The sequence below is a fragment of the Sminthopsis crassicaudata genome, chromosome 5 (assembly GCF_048593235.1).
Source record: "Sminthopsis crassicaudata isolate SCR6 chromosome 5, ASM4859323v1, whole genome shotgun sequence".
Taxonomy (NCBI): domain Eukaryota; kingdom Metazoa; phylum Chordata; class Mammalia; order Dasyuromorphia; family Dasyuridae; genus Sminthopsis; species Sminthopsis crassicaudata.
Window position 1 is genome coordinate 219,893,258 of NC_133621.1, and position 14,941 is coordinate 219,908,198.

Sequence of the window (14,941 nt, forward strand, 5' to 3'; positions counted from 1 at the left end):
ATTTCTCTTCCATCATTCTTTGCTTCTATGAAGTTCCTCACAAATAACACTCTTTTGTCTGTGTGTCTTTGTACTGGCTGTCCCCTGAAAAGTTTCACTTTTGTCTCCAGTCTTTGAACCCCAGCTTCCTTCAAAGCTCTGTTCCAGCACTATCATTGCAAGGATTTTCTTGATCTGCTTCCCTCTCCATACCAGTTCTAGTCTTATAATCTTGAACACACACAGACACAGATACAGCCATACAATACATATACATACTGTGTCCCCTGCTAGAATATAAGCTTCTTGAGAGCAGGAACTATTTAATTTTTATCTTTGTAATCCCATTGACTAGCACAGTGCTTGGTACATAGTAGGTGCCTATTACATGTGTAATGGTAGATGATTTCCATGCTTTCTTCTGTATCCAAGTTATCTTTAGGTTAGTTGGGGAAGCTGGGGACATATATTAACTTTTCCATATTCCTTACTCTGGTTGTGTTCTAGGAAATAGGAAGAGCATCTTTTTGGGATAATCAGTTAAGAGAGGTATTTCTTTCACAGACTTTCACACCAGGGTATTTTTCTTGTGGATTAAAGATAACCCACACTTTACAGGTTCAGAGAAGAGGGATCATCTGTGGCTTGAGGTTGAGACCCTGCTTCTTGGGCCCAGGTGCTGTGGATTTATTCTGAGGAGACAACTCCACTCTGTTCTTGGCAACATTCATAGCCCCAAAGTAGAGAAAGCTTCTTCTTTTTCTCCTTCTTACCTGTTTTGGAGTTGCATAAACTTCTTAATCAAGTCTTTCACCACCTGCTTGACTTGCTGATTCCTGAGGGTGTAGATGAAGGGATTCATGAGGGGAGCAATGATTGTGTTGATCAGTGAAACTCCCTTGTTGAGATCAACCCCTTTGCCTGGAGAAGGTTTTACATACATGAAAAAACAGCTGCCATAGCACATGGAGACAACAATAGCATGAGAGGAGCAGGTGGAGAAAGCTTTTCTCCTCTCTTGGGATGATGGGATTTTAATGATTGTCCGGATGATCTGGACATAAGACAGAGTGATCAACATCAAGGTGCTGAGGAGGGCTACCAAGGCCAAAGTGAAGTCTACCATCTCCAGGACCTTTGGCCCAGTGCAAACCACTTCCATCAGAGGAGTGTAGTCACAGAAGAAGTGATTGATGTGAGAGTCACAGAAGGGGAGCTGGCTCGTCAGGACCAGAGGGACAATGATAACAGAAAAGCCAGCTAACCAACAGGTAAGGATGATCTGTGTGCAGATTTTGCTGCTCATGAGGTTTGGGTAGTGAAGGGGCTTGCAGATGGCAACATAGCGGTCATATGACATGGCAGTGAGGAGGAAGAATTCAGTGGCTCCCAGAAAAATATGGAAGAAGTCTTGGGCAATACAGCCAGCAAAGCTAATAGTCTTGGTCCCTGTGGCGATATTGACCAACATTTTGGGGACGATGACTGTTTGGAACCAGATCTCTAAACAGGACAAGTTCCGGAGGAAGAAATACATTGGAGTCTGTAGGCGGGTGTCCAATAGTGTCAGAGTGATAATGGTCAAGTTGCCAGAAATTGTTATCAAGTAGGCTAGCAGCAGGAGCAGGAAAACTACCATCTGCAGGTCCTCAGTATCTGTTAATCCTTGGAGGATGAACTCAGTTATTTTAGTTTCATTGCCCATCATTGGCTTTGGTCATTTTCCTGTCATGTACAAATGTGGGGTAAATGAGACAGGTCAGAAATCTCCTCACTTCCCAGAAATACTTATTTATTTGGACTATTAACACCAAGACCTGAAAAAACCAAAAAAACCAAAGCTTTATTTAACACAAGTAAAAGAAATTTCAACATTAACATTCCTCTTTGATTTCTCTGTGTAAATTCTGCAGTATGGAAAATACGGTTCTCCTTTCCACATCCCATTTTTCCCATGATGATTCTGATATATTGCAGGTTGGCATAAGAAATTAAATGGGAATTAAAAAAAATTTTTTGCAAAGCCAGAAGATGACAGAAAAAGCTTAGAAACTCAGAAATGCATAAAATACACATTTAGCATTGCATAATATCAACATATTTTATCTTTTAAAATTCATTATCTACCATAATAATTATGATTTCTCTGAAATGAAGGAAGGCCCAAACACTTGACACAGATTTTCCAGATGGGAAGGCACTACATCCCTAACTTTCATGATATAGAAGTGATAACTGTATGTAAACAAAGAAATTGTGTCTTGCCCAAATTTACATAAATGGAAGTAACAGTAAAAATTCATTTAAGAGGAAAGGGAATATACATTTGTTAAGTGTTAATTATGTTCTTGCCACTGTGTTAAGTGCTGCACAACTATTTCATTTGATTTTTATAATATCCCTAGAAGTGATGTGATTATCCCTACTTTACAGTTGAAGAAACAAGCAGAAACAGAGGGTTAAATGACTTACCCAGGATCACATAGCTAATGACTGAAACCGGATTTATCTAAGGTTTTCTGGATTCTAGTCTCAGGATCTAGTTTACTTTAAGTAATTTCTATTCTCTTGTTTGCTTTTTAGAGTTATGTCTAGAGTTTCTAAGCCTCTTGACTGTGTTGATTTATTGGGTCCTGATGATAGGTGAGTAATATCTCATATTTTAATAACATTTTAAGACCTTTTGTAATAGAAGGACCAGTATTTAAGATTTTTCTGAAGGATCAAATTATATCAATTGATGCAGTGCGTTTTTTTTTAATCCACAAGATAGAAAACAGAAAATAGAAATAGAATGAACATTTTATATATCAAAGTCTCTTCTTGTTCTTCTTCTTGTTCTTCTTCTTGTTCTATATCAAAGTCTCTTCTTGTTCTTCTTCTTGTTCTTCTTCTTGTTCTTCTTTTTGTTCTTGTTCTTGTTCTTGTTCTTTTCTTGTTCTTGTTCTTGTTCTTCTTGTTCTATATCAAAGTCTCTTCTTGTTCTTCTTCTTGTTCTTCTTTTTGTTCTTCTTCTTGTTCTTGTTCTTGTTCTTCTTCTTCTTCTTGTTTTTCTTCTTGTTCTTGTTCTTGTTCTTCTTCTTATTTTTCTTCTTGTTCTTCTTTTTGTTCTTGTTCTTGTTCTTGTTCTTCTTGTTCTATATCAAAGTCTCTTCTTGTTCTTCTTCTTGTTCTTCTTCTTGTTCTTCTTTTTGTTCTTCTTCTTCTTCTTGTTCTTGTTCTTGTTCTTTTTCTTGTTTTTCTTCTTGTTCTTGTTCTTCTTCTTGTTTTTCTTCTTGTTCTTCTTTTTGTTCTTGTTCTTGTTCTTGTTCTTGTTCTTCTTCTTGTTCTTGTTCTTCTTCTTGTTCTTCTTCTTGTTCTTCTCTTGTTTTCTTGTTCTTGTTCTTGTTCTTGTTCTTCTTGTTCTTGTTCTTGTTCTTGTTCTTGTTCTTGTTCTTCTTCTTGTTCTTGTTCTTGTTCTTGTTCTTCTTGTTCTTGTTCTTGTTCTTGTTCTTGTTCTTGTTCTTGTTCTTGTTCTTGTTCTTCTTCTGGAAATTGGGGTTAAGTAGTTTATCCGGAGTCACATAGGTAGTAAATATTAAGTGTCTGAGGCCAGATTTGAATTCAGGTCCTCCTGACTTCAGGTCCAGCATTCTATTCACCATGCCATCTAGCTGTCTAGTAATCTTGTTCAATAGATTCATTTGCTTAGAACATCTAAGTGACTGGCCCAGAGTCACATGAACAAATAAGTGGCTGAAGTTGCACTTGAACTAGTCCAGTTCTTGTCTCATTTTATTAGTTTTCTGTGAATAATTTTCATTCCTGTGAATACAGGAAAGATCCTAATTTACAATAATGAAAATTATTCCTCTCTCCACCATAGAAATTCAACTAATGACAGTTAGAAATTTAATCCAGATCTTCCTAGTGGCAAGTTCACTACCTGATCTACCATATCATCTTGACTTTCTTTTACTTTAAATTGTATACCTGACAGCCTCATATCACATTTTTGGGGTTTTTGGTGTTTTAAAGGAATGTTTCTCACAACCATATGAAATGCATTACTTTTTGTTTCTTAGGAAAGTATGGTGAGTTATCAAGGGTAGCACAACCAATAAAAGATTTTTTTGTTGTTGTTGTTGAGCCAAGTGAGGTTAAGTGACTTGCCTAGAGTCATATAGCTAGTAAAGTGTCTGTGGTTGAATTTGAGCTCAGGTTTTCTTGATTCTACAGGTGGTGCTTTGGCCTACTGTGACATCTACTTGTCCCTAGAACTTCAATTTAATTTAAATTTAAATGCAATCTCTCAAATCCAAGTCCATCATTTTTCCCTTCTATAGCTCTCTTTATCTATTTCTTTATTTAGAGTCATCACAATTCAACTACAAAAATGATCTTTCTGCATAGCCACAAAAAATAACAATGAAATTTATATGAAAAAAAAAATGCAAAGGAAGAATATCTAGTAGCACCAGATTTCAGACTATACCATAAAATAGTAATCATTCAAATGATTTGTTAGTGGTTAAAAAAGAGAGGTTGATTAGTGGAACATATTAGCACTTGGTATAAAGAAACAAATCATTGCTTTAGCCTGATGTTTGATAAAAACCAAAGACCCCATTTACTGGGGTAAGAACTTAGTACTTGACAAAAACTTCTGAGAAAATTGGAAAGCTATCTGGGAGAAATTAGGTATAGACCAACATCTCACTGCATGCCAAGAAAAGCTCTAAATGGAAATTAGAAATAATGAAATCTTATGCGAATTAGAAGAGCAAAGAAAAAGTACTTTTAAAATTTATGGATGGGGAAGACTTCAGAATTAAAGAAGGGATGGACAGTTTTGATTATATGAAATTTAAAAAGTTTTACAAAAAGAGCCCCAGTATAATTAAAATTAGAAGTAAAATGTATAACAAGAAACAGTTCTATGTGGCAAGTTTTACTCAAAAAGGCCTTATATGCAAGGTGTATAAGGAGCTGATTCTAATTCATAAGAACAACAAAAACTCTCCAGTTGATAAATAGTCAAAGAATATAAGAAGGCAGTTTTCAAAGGAAAATATGTAGGCTATCAGCAAAGATGAAAACTTGTTCCAAAAAGCTACTACTTAGAGAAGTGTAAATTAAAGTAACTCCAAAGTTCTCCTCACATTCATCATTTCGGTAAAAAAATGACAAAAAAGAAAAGGACAATTTTTGGCAGGAGATGCAAAAAAAAAAAAAAAAAAAAAAGTCTCATTAATCCATTCTTAGAGACTTTTGAATTGAATTATTTGAAATTTTGAATTAACCATTATGGAAAGGTATTTGGAACTAGGTCCCAAAAGTAAACAAAACAAAACAAAATCTTTTGATCCAGTTGTACCATTATTAGGCTCATAACCCAAAAAGATCAAGGAAAGAGAAAAAAAGATCAACATGTACAAAATTATTTTTATATGGTGTCAGAGAACTGGAAACCAAGGGAGTATTCATTTATTAGGAAGAAAATAAGCAAATTATGGTATATGAACAGAGTGAAATGTTATTATGTGTAAGAAATGATGAATAGATGATGAAACTATTAAATGGTTTCAGAGAAGACTGACCTGTGGGAACTAATAACAAATGAAATGAGCAGACAAAAAATTATACAATACTAACAATATAAAGAACATCTTTAAAAGATGTGAGAACTCTTATCAATGCAATGATAAACCACAATTCCAGAAGACTGATGATAAAGCATGTTACCCACCTTCTGATAGAGAAATGATAAATTCAGCAGATAGAATAAGACATACATTTTTGGATCCAATGTAGGAATTTGCTTTGTTTGACTATCCACATTTGTTCCAAAGGGTTTTTTTTTTTTTTTTTTCTCCAATGAGAGTAGGGTGGGTGGTAAGACAATGGAAGATAAGGATAAGAAAGAAATAAGAGAAAGAAAAGAAAGAAAAGTGTCATTGACATATTCTTTTAAAAATGCAGATGAGAAGACAGAAAGCAAAAAAGAAACACAGACAAGAAACAGACAAAGTAGAACTTTGAAAGTGACAGGTTAATTCATACTTAACAAGAAAAGCGAACTATATCTAATAGAGACACAGTTTCATGTCCAATATATTCTTTTCCTTTCCTGCCATACATTGCCATGTACATGCAAGTGCACATTTTATTTGTTTTTTAGGTCAGAATAAAAACAATAATAAGAAAAGGAAACCCATTTTTCTTTTCCTCTCCAATAAAGTTTGGAAAGGATCTTCATTATTGCCCTGGTATCTGGAAGCAAGAGATTCTCCCGGCTTTACCTGGAGCTCTGAAAAGCAATGTCCTGATGAATGAGACATCAGAGACTTTTCTTAAGGACAATGGAGCGATTGCTCAAGGTCCATGGGACACCTGGATTGAGATTTGTAACTGGAGGCTGGGAGAGAGAAACTGAGGCCTCAATATAAACTCTTACCATTCAATAATTGAATATCTTAATGGGTCTTATATAAAGAATGATGATATAAAATAGCATTGAATAACTGAGGTGTATTTCAGATGAGAACATGCCATTAATATTTTGTAGATCCTGCCTTAATTACCTCAAAGTTCATCTTTTCCTCTAATCTTTGCACTAAAAAGAATCACAATGCAGTTCATCATTTGGGGAGAAGAAATATGGTTACATACTCTGAAGCAATGTTCTTATGTTGATGAAACTTGAAAGACTGAGTTGGCACTTCTGGCCTTGAAGCTTTTTAACAATGATTTTATCTCTTCTGTTCTTTATAGATTATGGGTGAGATTGGTAGGGAATGGGAGGGGAATCAATTGGGGAATATGCAAATAGTTCCCCAGGGGACCAATTTTCAGAATTCACTAATTAATGTTGTGTAAACAGCTTAAGTAAAATCTCAGAGTAGGAATAGTCTTCAAGGAATTAGAGGAAGGAAGTTGGGACTATTGGGAAGCAAATATTTCCCAAATAATTTGTTACTGAGTGAATTTTTGTGAAACTGTGAGTTTTTTAAATAGTATTTTATTCTTTCCCCCAATTACATGTAAAGACAATTTTTAGTCTTCATTTTTTACAAGTTTTTGAATTCCAATTTTTTCTTTCTCCTTTCCTCCCCTTCCAAAAATGGTAGGCAATTTAATATAGATTATACATGTCTTTATTATGTAAAACATATTTCCATTTCACAGTTGTGAAACAGGAAACAAATCAATAGGAAAAGATTCAAAAACAGTAAAGTAAATAAAAATGTTTCATTAGTTTTTTTTTTTTTTTTAAATCTGGATGTAGCTAGCCTTTTTCTTTATGAGTACTTTGTACTTGTAAAGGATTATTATTTTGCTGAGAACTTAGTCATTCATAGTTTTCATCAATCAATGTTTCTGATACTGTGTATAAAGTTTTCCTGGTTCTTCTCATTTATCTTTATGTAAGTTTGTACAAATCTTTTTAGAACCTGTGAGTTTTTATCAGACTTATGTGAGGAAAATTTCTTTTACTAAGAGGTAGTATTTTAGTTTTGTCACAAATGTGTTCAGTTATTCTACATATATATGTAGAATAAGGGGAACATTAGACAGAGAATTTGAATGATAGCTTGAAAATTGGGCTTAAAACAATAAATGGATGACTTTCAAAATGGATGATCGGGTGTTGTTCAATAAAAATAATTTTCAGTGATGAAGACAGAACTGGCCCTATGTTAGGATTCTTACGAGGTACTAAGTCACTGAAATTGACAGAGACAATAATTATCTAATTTAGCATGGTTCAGTATGATTGATCTGATCCTACAAGGAGATGTTATGGGCCAGAACTTGAAACAAGGTGTTAGTCCACACCTTTAAAGGAGTTCATGCCTTTAAAGGAGTTCACACTTTTAGAGAGCATATATAAAGAGGAGATTCACAAGTTGAGGAGATTTATAAGTCGAAGAGATTCACAAGTTGGGCAGAAATATAAGCAAGAAGCTCTCAGGGCCAGGCACACAAGCCCACAGAAACCCACAAGCCCACTCTTTGGGAGGAGGTGTCAAGATTCATTCCAACTTCCCCCTTTGTGCTGGCTGTAGATTTGGATGGAGCTTTTGGAACCAAGGAGAGAGACAGTACTCTATTAAAGCTAACCGGGGCCCCAGGAAAAGATTCAAGACTTTGAAGGAGAAAATAAAGGATTTGGACTTCAACTCTTGGCTGCATTTGGGATTATTGAGCACATCTGTGCCCTCTCCTCTTCCATTCATAATGCTTTTTTCTTCTTTCCTACCTCACCTTTCACTAGCTTTTTACACACTCAGAATAATAGAGAACTTGACTGGGCATCTCATCCAATTCATGAATTCTGTCCATAGCATTCCTGGCATTTGATCATTTAATCTCTTCTTAAATATTCTCTCTGGGAGGCAGCGTGGCATAGTGGATAGAGATCTGTCCTCAAAGCCAGGTTCAAAGACTTGAGTTCAATTTCTCTTTATGCTCCTCCATATTGGCTATGAGAGTCTCAGTAAATAATTTAACCTCTCAATATTCTAGGCATCTTTCTATGACCATAAGTTACTTCAAAGAAGGGGTTTGAGAATAGTTCTGCTGCCATAAAAGGATAAAACTCAGGTGGAGTATGATACTCCTGGAATCTTGCCTCTTGATCATGCCTTTCTCTCTTGAAATTTTTAATCTTATACTCAGCTACCTATTTTGTCCCAACCCTTTGTATTTTGGTACTATGAAAAGACCTAGGTCTATTATTCATTCAATCATTTATTTATTCATTCATTCATTTATTTAGCTGGCTTTAAACCTGATCTAGGTTAGTCTTCTTATTTCCTAGGAGTATTAGGGATCCAAACACACCTACAATCAACCACAATCAGTTTTCTTAGTGCTGGGACATTATTCCAGAACATTTTCCAGTTTCCTATACAAATGTTTGTTGCTCAGGAACTCACTATTTCAGACATATTTGTGCAGTTGTTCAGAATTTGACATCATCATAATTCATGCAACTACATTAAAATTGAGATTATTCTGAGGGTATTGGTTCCAAGACCTCTGCCAAGAAACTATACCCTCAAAATCCTAGCACAGAAATGAATCTCAGAATATAAACAAAGACCATTTTTAACTATGCTAAGACCTGGAAGTATTTCTGGGAGTCCATACTTAAAGATTCTTTCTTTTCTTTTCTTTTTTTTCCCTCAACAGTATTTTATTTTTCCAATAACAAGAAGATAGTTTCCAATATTAATTTTAAAAGATTTTGTGTTTCAAATAGGTAAAACATATACAATCCTTTAAAAAATATTTCTATATTTATCATGATGTACAAGAAAAATCAGACCAAAAGCAGGGGAGGGGGGAGAACATGAGAAAGAAAAAGCAAACAAATAAACAAAAAAAAATAGTGAAAATTCTATGCTTTGATCCATATTCAGTCTCCATAGTTCTCTCTCTGGATGTGGATGGCATTTTCCATGCCATCCTGAATTGTCTTGAATCACCACATTTCTGAGAACAGCCAAGTCTATTGGAATTGATCGTTGCATCATCTTGCTGTTACTGTATACAATGTTCTCTTGGTTCTGCTCATTTCACTCAGCATCAGTTCATATAAGTCTTTCCAGGCTTTTCTGAAATCAGTTTGGTCATCATTTCTTATAGAACAATAATATTACATTACATTGATATACCATAATATTCAGTCATTCCCCAACTGATAGATATCCACTCAATTTTCAGTTTTTGACACCATAAAAAGAACTACTGCAAACATTTTTGCACATGTGGGTTCTTCCCCTCTTTTACAGTCTCTTTGGAATATAACAGTTTTATAGCCCTTTGGGCATAGTTCCAAACTGCTCTGGAGATTCTTTCTTGCCATATACACTATAGCTCTAAACCAATGATCTTCTGTGGGGGTAATTATTAATGGGGACCAGCTACTATCACCTCAAATGCAGATTTAAAATTTTTTCTCTAGATTTGTAGCCTAAATATGAAGTTATTATGCCCATATCTAGCTTTAGTGATTGCCCTAACCAGTCACCATAAGACATAAGATAATATTGTCCAAATTCATAACAGACTGCCTGTGGTGTAAATGATGCAGCCATTGTTTGTACTCCAAGCACCCTGGCAGGGTATAGCAACAGTATAGTTTATTTGTCTCTAAGAGGACAGCTTTTAATTCTATTAAAGTTACAGAACAAGTGAAGCTCAGAGAGATGCAGAATTCTTGGTTCTGTAAGAAGGCAGATGATGAAATTGGTTATATGTTGATCGTAACAAACTAAAGCACTTATGATGCCCTGATGACTATTTCTGGGCCAATTCCTCTGGTGCATCCCAACTATTCAGTGTTGATTAGTGAAAAGGACATAATCCTGGTTCGATGGGTGGAATACTTCCCTGGTGTTCTCAACAGACTATCATCAATCAGTGCTGAAGTGATTGTCAGTATAGGCCAGGTTCAATTCAATCCTGCTTCAGCCTAATTTCCAACAGAAGAAGAGGTTTTTGAATGCCACTGAGCTCGTCTCTTTTTTTTTTTTTATTTTTTTTTTTTTATTTTTTTTTTTCTTCTCTTTTTTTTTTTTTTTTTTTTTAATTTTAAATTTTTTTATTTTATTTTATAATTATAACATTTTTGACAGTACATATGCATGGGTAATTTTTTTTACAACATTATCCCTTGCACTTACTTCTATTCAGATTTTTTCCCTTCCTCCCCCAACCCCCTCCCCCAGATGGCAAGCAGTCTTATATATGTTAAATATATTACAGTATAATTTAGATACAATATATGTGTGTAGAAACGAATTTTTTGTTGCACAGGAAGAATTGGATTCAGAAGGTAAAAATAACAGTTTACATTCATTTCCCAGTCCTTTTCTGGATGTAGCTGGTTCTGTCCATCATTAATCAATTGGAATTGGATTAGCTCTTCTCTATGTTGAAGAAATCCACTTCCATCAGCATACATCCTCGTACAGTATCATTGTTGAAGTGTATAATGATCTTCTGGTTCTGCTCGTTTCACTCAGCATCAGTTGATGTAAGTCTCTCCAAGCCTCTCTGTATTTCTCCTGTTGGTCATTTCTTATAGAACAGTAATATTCCATAACATTCATATACCATAGTTTACCCAACCATTCTCCAATTGATGGACATCCATTCATCTTCCAGCTTCTAGCCACTATGAAAAGGGCTGCCACAAACATTTTGGCACATACAGGACCCTTTCCCTTCTCTAGTAGTTCCTTGGGGTATAAGCCCAGTAGTAGTATGGCTGGGTCAAAGGGTATGCACATTTTGATAACTTTTTGGGCATAATTCCAGATTGCTCTCCAGAATGGTTGGATTCTTTCACAACTCCACCAACAATGCATCAGTGTCCCAGTTTTCCCACAACCCCTCCAACATTCATCGTTATTTGTTCCTGTCATTTTAGCCAATCTGACAGGTGTGTAATGATACCTCAGAGTTGTCTTAATTTGCATTTCTCTGATCAATAGTGATTTGGAACACTCTTTCATATGAGTGGAAATAGTTTTAATTTCATCATCTGAAAATTGTCTGTTCATATCCTTTGACCATTTATCAATTGGAGAATGGCTTGATTTCTTATAAATTAAAGTCAATTCTCTGTATATTTTGGAGATGAGGCCTTTATCAGAACCTTTAACTGTAAAAATTTTTTCCCAATTTGTTACTTCCCTTCTAATCTTGTTTGCATTAGTTTTGTTTGTGCAGAAACTTTTTAATTTGGTGTAATCAAAATGTTCTATTTTGTGATCAATAATGGTCTCTAGTTCTCCCTTGGACACAAACTCCTTCCTCCTCCACAAGTCTGAGAGGTAAACCATCCCATGTTCCTCCAATTTATTTATGATTTCGTTCTTTATGCCTAAATCTTGGACCCATTTTGATCTAATCTTAGTATGTGGTGTTAAATGTGGGTCCATGCCTAGTTTCTGCCATACTAATTTCCAGTTTTCCCAGCATTTTTTGTCAAATAATGAATTCTTATCCCAAAATTTGGGATCTTTGGGTTTGTCAAAGATTAGATTGCTATTTTTATTCACTATCTTGTCCTGTGAACCTAACCTATGCCACTGATCAACTAGTCTATTTCTTAGCCAATACCAAATGGTTTTGGTGACTGTTGCTTTATAATATAGCTTTAAATCAGGTACACTTAGACCACCTTCCTCTGACTTTTTTTTCATTAGTTCCTTTGCAATTCTCGACGTTTTATTCTTCCATATGAATTTTGTTGTTATTTTTTCTAGGTCATTAAAATAGTTTCTTGGGAGTCTGATTGGTATAGCACTAAATAAATAGATTAGTTTGGGGAGTATTGTCATCTTTATTATATTCGCTCGGCCTATCCAAGAACATTGAATGTCTTTCCAATTATTTAAATCTGACTTTATTTTTGTGGCAAGTGTTTTGTAATTTTGCTCATATAATTCCTGACTCTCCTTTGGTAGATATATTCCCAAATATTTGATACTATCGACTGTTATTTTGAATGGAATTTCTCTTTGTATCTCTTGCTGCTGGATTGTGTTGGTAATGTATAAAAATCCTGAGGATTTATGTGGATTTATTTTGTATCCTGCGACTTTGCTAAAATTCTGAATTATTTCTAATAGCTTTTTAGCAGAGTCTTTGGGGTTCTCTAAGTATACCATCATGTCATCTGCGAAAAGTGACAATTTGATTTCTTCATTTCCTACTCTAATTCCTTGGATCTCTTTCTCGGCTCTTATTGCCAAGGCTAGAGTTTCTAGTACTATATTGAATAGTAATGGTGATAGTGGGCAACCTTGTTTCACTCCTGATCTTACAGGGAAAGGTTCTAGTTTATCACCATTACATATGATGTTTACTGAAGGTTTTAAATATATGCTCCTTATTATTTTAAGGAATAGTCCATTTATTCCTATACTCTCAAGCGTTTTTAGTAGGAATGGATGTTGGATTTTATCAAATGCCTTTTCTGCATCTATTGAGATGATCATATGGTTTTTATTAATTTGATTATTAATATGGTCAATTATACTAATAGTTTTCCTAATATTAAACCAGCCCTGCATTCCTGGTATAAATCCCACTTGGTCATAGTGTATTATCCTGGGGATGATTTTCTGAAGTCTATTTGCTAATATCTTATTTAAGATTTTAGCATCAATATTCATTAAGGAAATTGGTCTATAGTTTTCTTTCTCTGTTTTCGATCTACCTGGTTTAGGTATCAGTACCATGTCTGTGTCATAGAAGGAATTTGGTAGGACTCCTTCAATCCCTATTTTTTCAAATAGTTTACATAGCATTGGAGTTAGTTGTTCTTTAAATGTTTGGTAGAATTCACCTGTAAATCCATCTGGTCCTGGGGACTTTTTCTTAGGAAGTTGGTTAATAGCTTGGTCTATTTCTTTTTCTGAGATGGGACTATTTAGACTACTTACTTCTTCCTCTGTTAATCTGGGCAAGCTATATTTTTGAAGGTATTCTTCCATTTCATTTAAGTTATCGAATTTATCGGCATAAAGTTGAGCAAAGTAGCTCCTAACTATTGTTCTAATTTCCTCTTCATTAGTGGTGAGTTCACCCTTTTCATTTTCAAGACTATCAATTTGCTTTTTCTCTTTCCTTTTTTTAATCAGGTTTACTAAGGGTTTGTCTATTTTGTTGGTTTTTTCATAAAACCAACTCTTAGTTTTATTAATTAATTCAATAGTTTTTTTACTTTCAATTTTATTAATCTCACCTTTTATTTTTTGAATTTCAAGTTTTGTGTTTATCTGGGGGTTTTTAATTTGTTCCTTTTCTAGCAATTTTAGTTGTAAACCCAATTCGTTGGCCCTCTCTTTCTCTATTTTATGCAGGTAGGCCTGTAGAGATATAAAACTTCCCCTAATTACTGCTTTGGCTGTATCCCACACGATTTTGGTATGATGTCTCATTATTGTCATTTTCTTGGGTGAAGTTATTAATTATGTCTATGATTTGCTGTTTTACCCAATCATTCTTTAGTATAAGATTATTTAGTTTCCAATTATTTTTTGGTCTATTTTCCCCTGGCTTTTTATTAAATGTTATTTTGATTGCATTATGGTCTGAAAAGGATGCATTTACTATTTCTGCCTTACTGCATTTGATTTTGAGGTTTTTATGCCCTAGTATATGATCAATTTTTGTATAGGTTCCATGAACTGCTGAGAAGAAAGTATATTCCTTTCTGTCTCCATTTAGCTTTCGCCAAAGATCTATCATATCAAACTTTTCTAGTATTCTATTTACCTCTTTGACTTCTTTCTTATTTATTTTGTGGTTTGATTTATCTAATTCTGAGAGTGCAAGGTTGAGATCTCCCGCTATTATAGTTTTGCTATCTATTTCCTCTTGCAGCTCTCTTAATTTCTCTTTTAAGAATTTAGATGCTGCACCACTTGGTGCATACATGTTTAATATTGATACTGCTTCACTATTGATGCTTCCCTTTAGCAGGATATAATGCCCTTCCTTATCTCTTTTAATTAGATCAATTTTTGTTTTTGCTTGATCTGAGATGAGGATGGCTACTCCTGCTTTTTTGGTTTTACCTGAAGCATAATAGATTCTGCTCCACCCTTTTACTTTTAGTTTGAATGTCTCATCCTGTTTCAGGTGTGTTTCCTGTAAACAACATATAGTAGGATTCTGACTTTTAATCCAGTCTGCTAACTGCTTCCTCTTTATGAGGCAGTTTTGCCCCATTCACATTTATGGTTAGAAGGACTAATTCTATATTACTTGCCATCCTATTAACCCCCTGCTTATGCTTTTCCCCTTTCCTTCCCTTTTACCCTCCTATCCAGTATTCAACTGGTAAACACCACTTGCTTTTCACAGCCCTCCCTTTTTAGGATCCCTCCCCCACCTTAAAGATCCTCCCCTTATTTTATCCCTTTTCCTCGAAATTACTGTATTCCCTTCCCCTTAG

General features: G+C 34.7%; 1 protein-coding gene across 1 annotated transcript; it reads right to left on the bottom strand.

The window, feature by feature from the left end:
* Positions 1-748: 748 nt before the first annotated feature.
* On the bottom strand, positions 749-1,684 carry LOC141543946 (olfactory receptor 2AP1-like). The gene has a single exon (XM_074269608.1). The coding sequence runs from the start codon at positions 1,682-1,684 to the stop codon at positions 749-751; it is 936 nt and encodes a 311-aa protein (XP_074125709.1).
* Between the last annotated feature and the right edge of the window lie 13,257 nt (positions 1,685-14,941).

Bases quoted from the DNA above. Each gene is read 5' to 3' on its own strand.
- LOC141543946 (XM_074269608.1), bottom strand. From the start codon at position 1,684: ATGGGCAATGAAACTAAAATAACTGAGTTCATCCTCCAAGGATTAACA.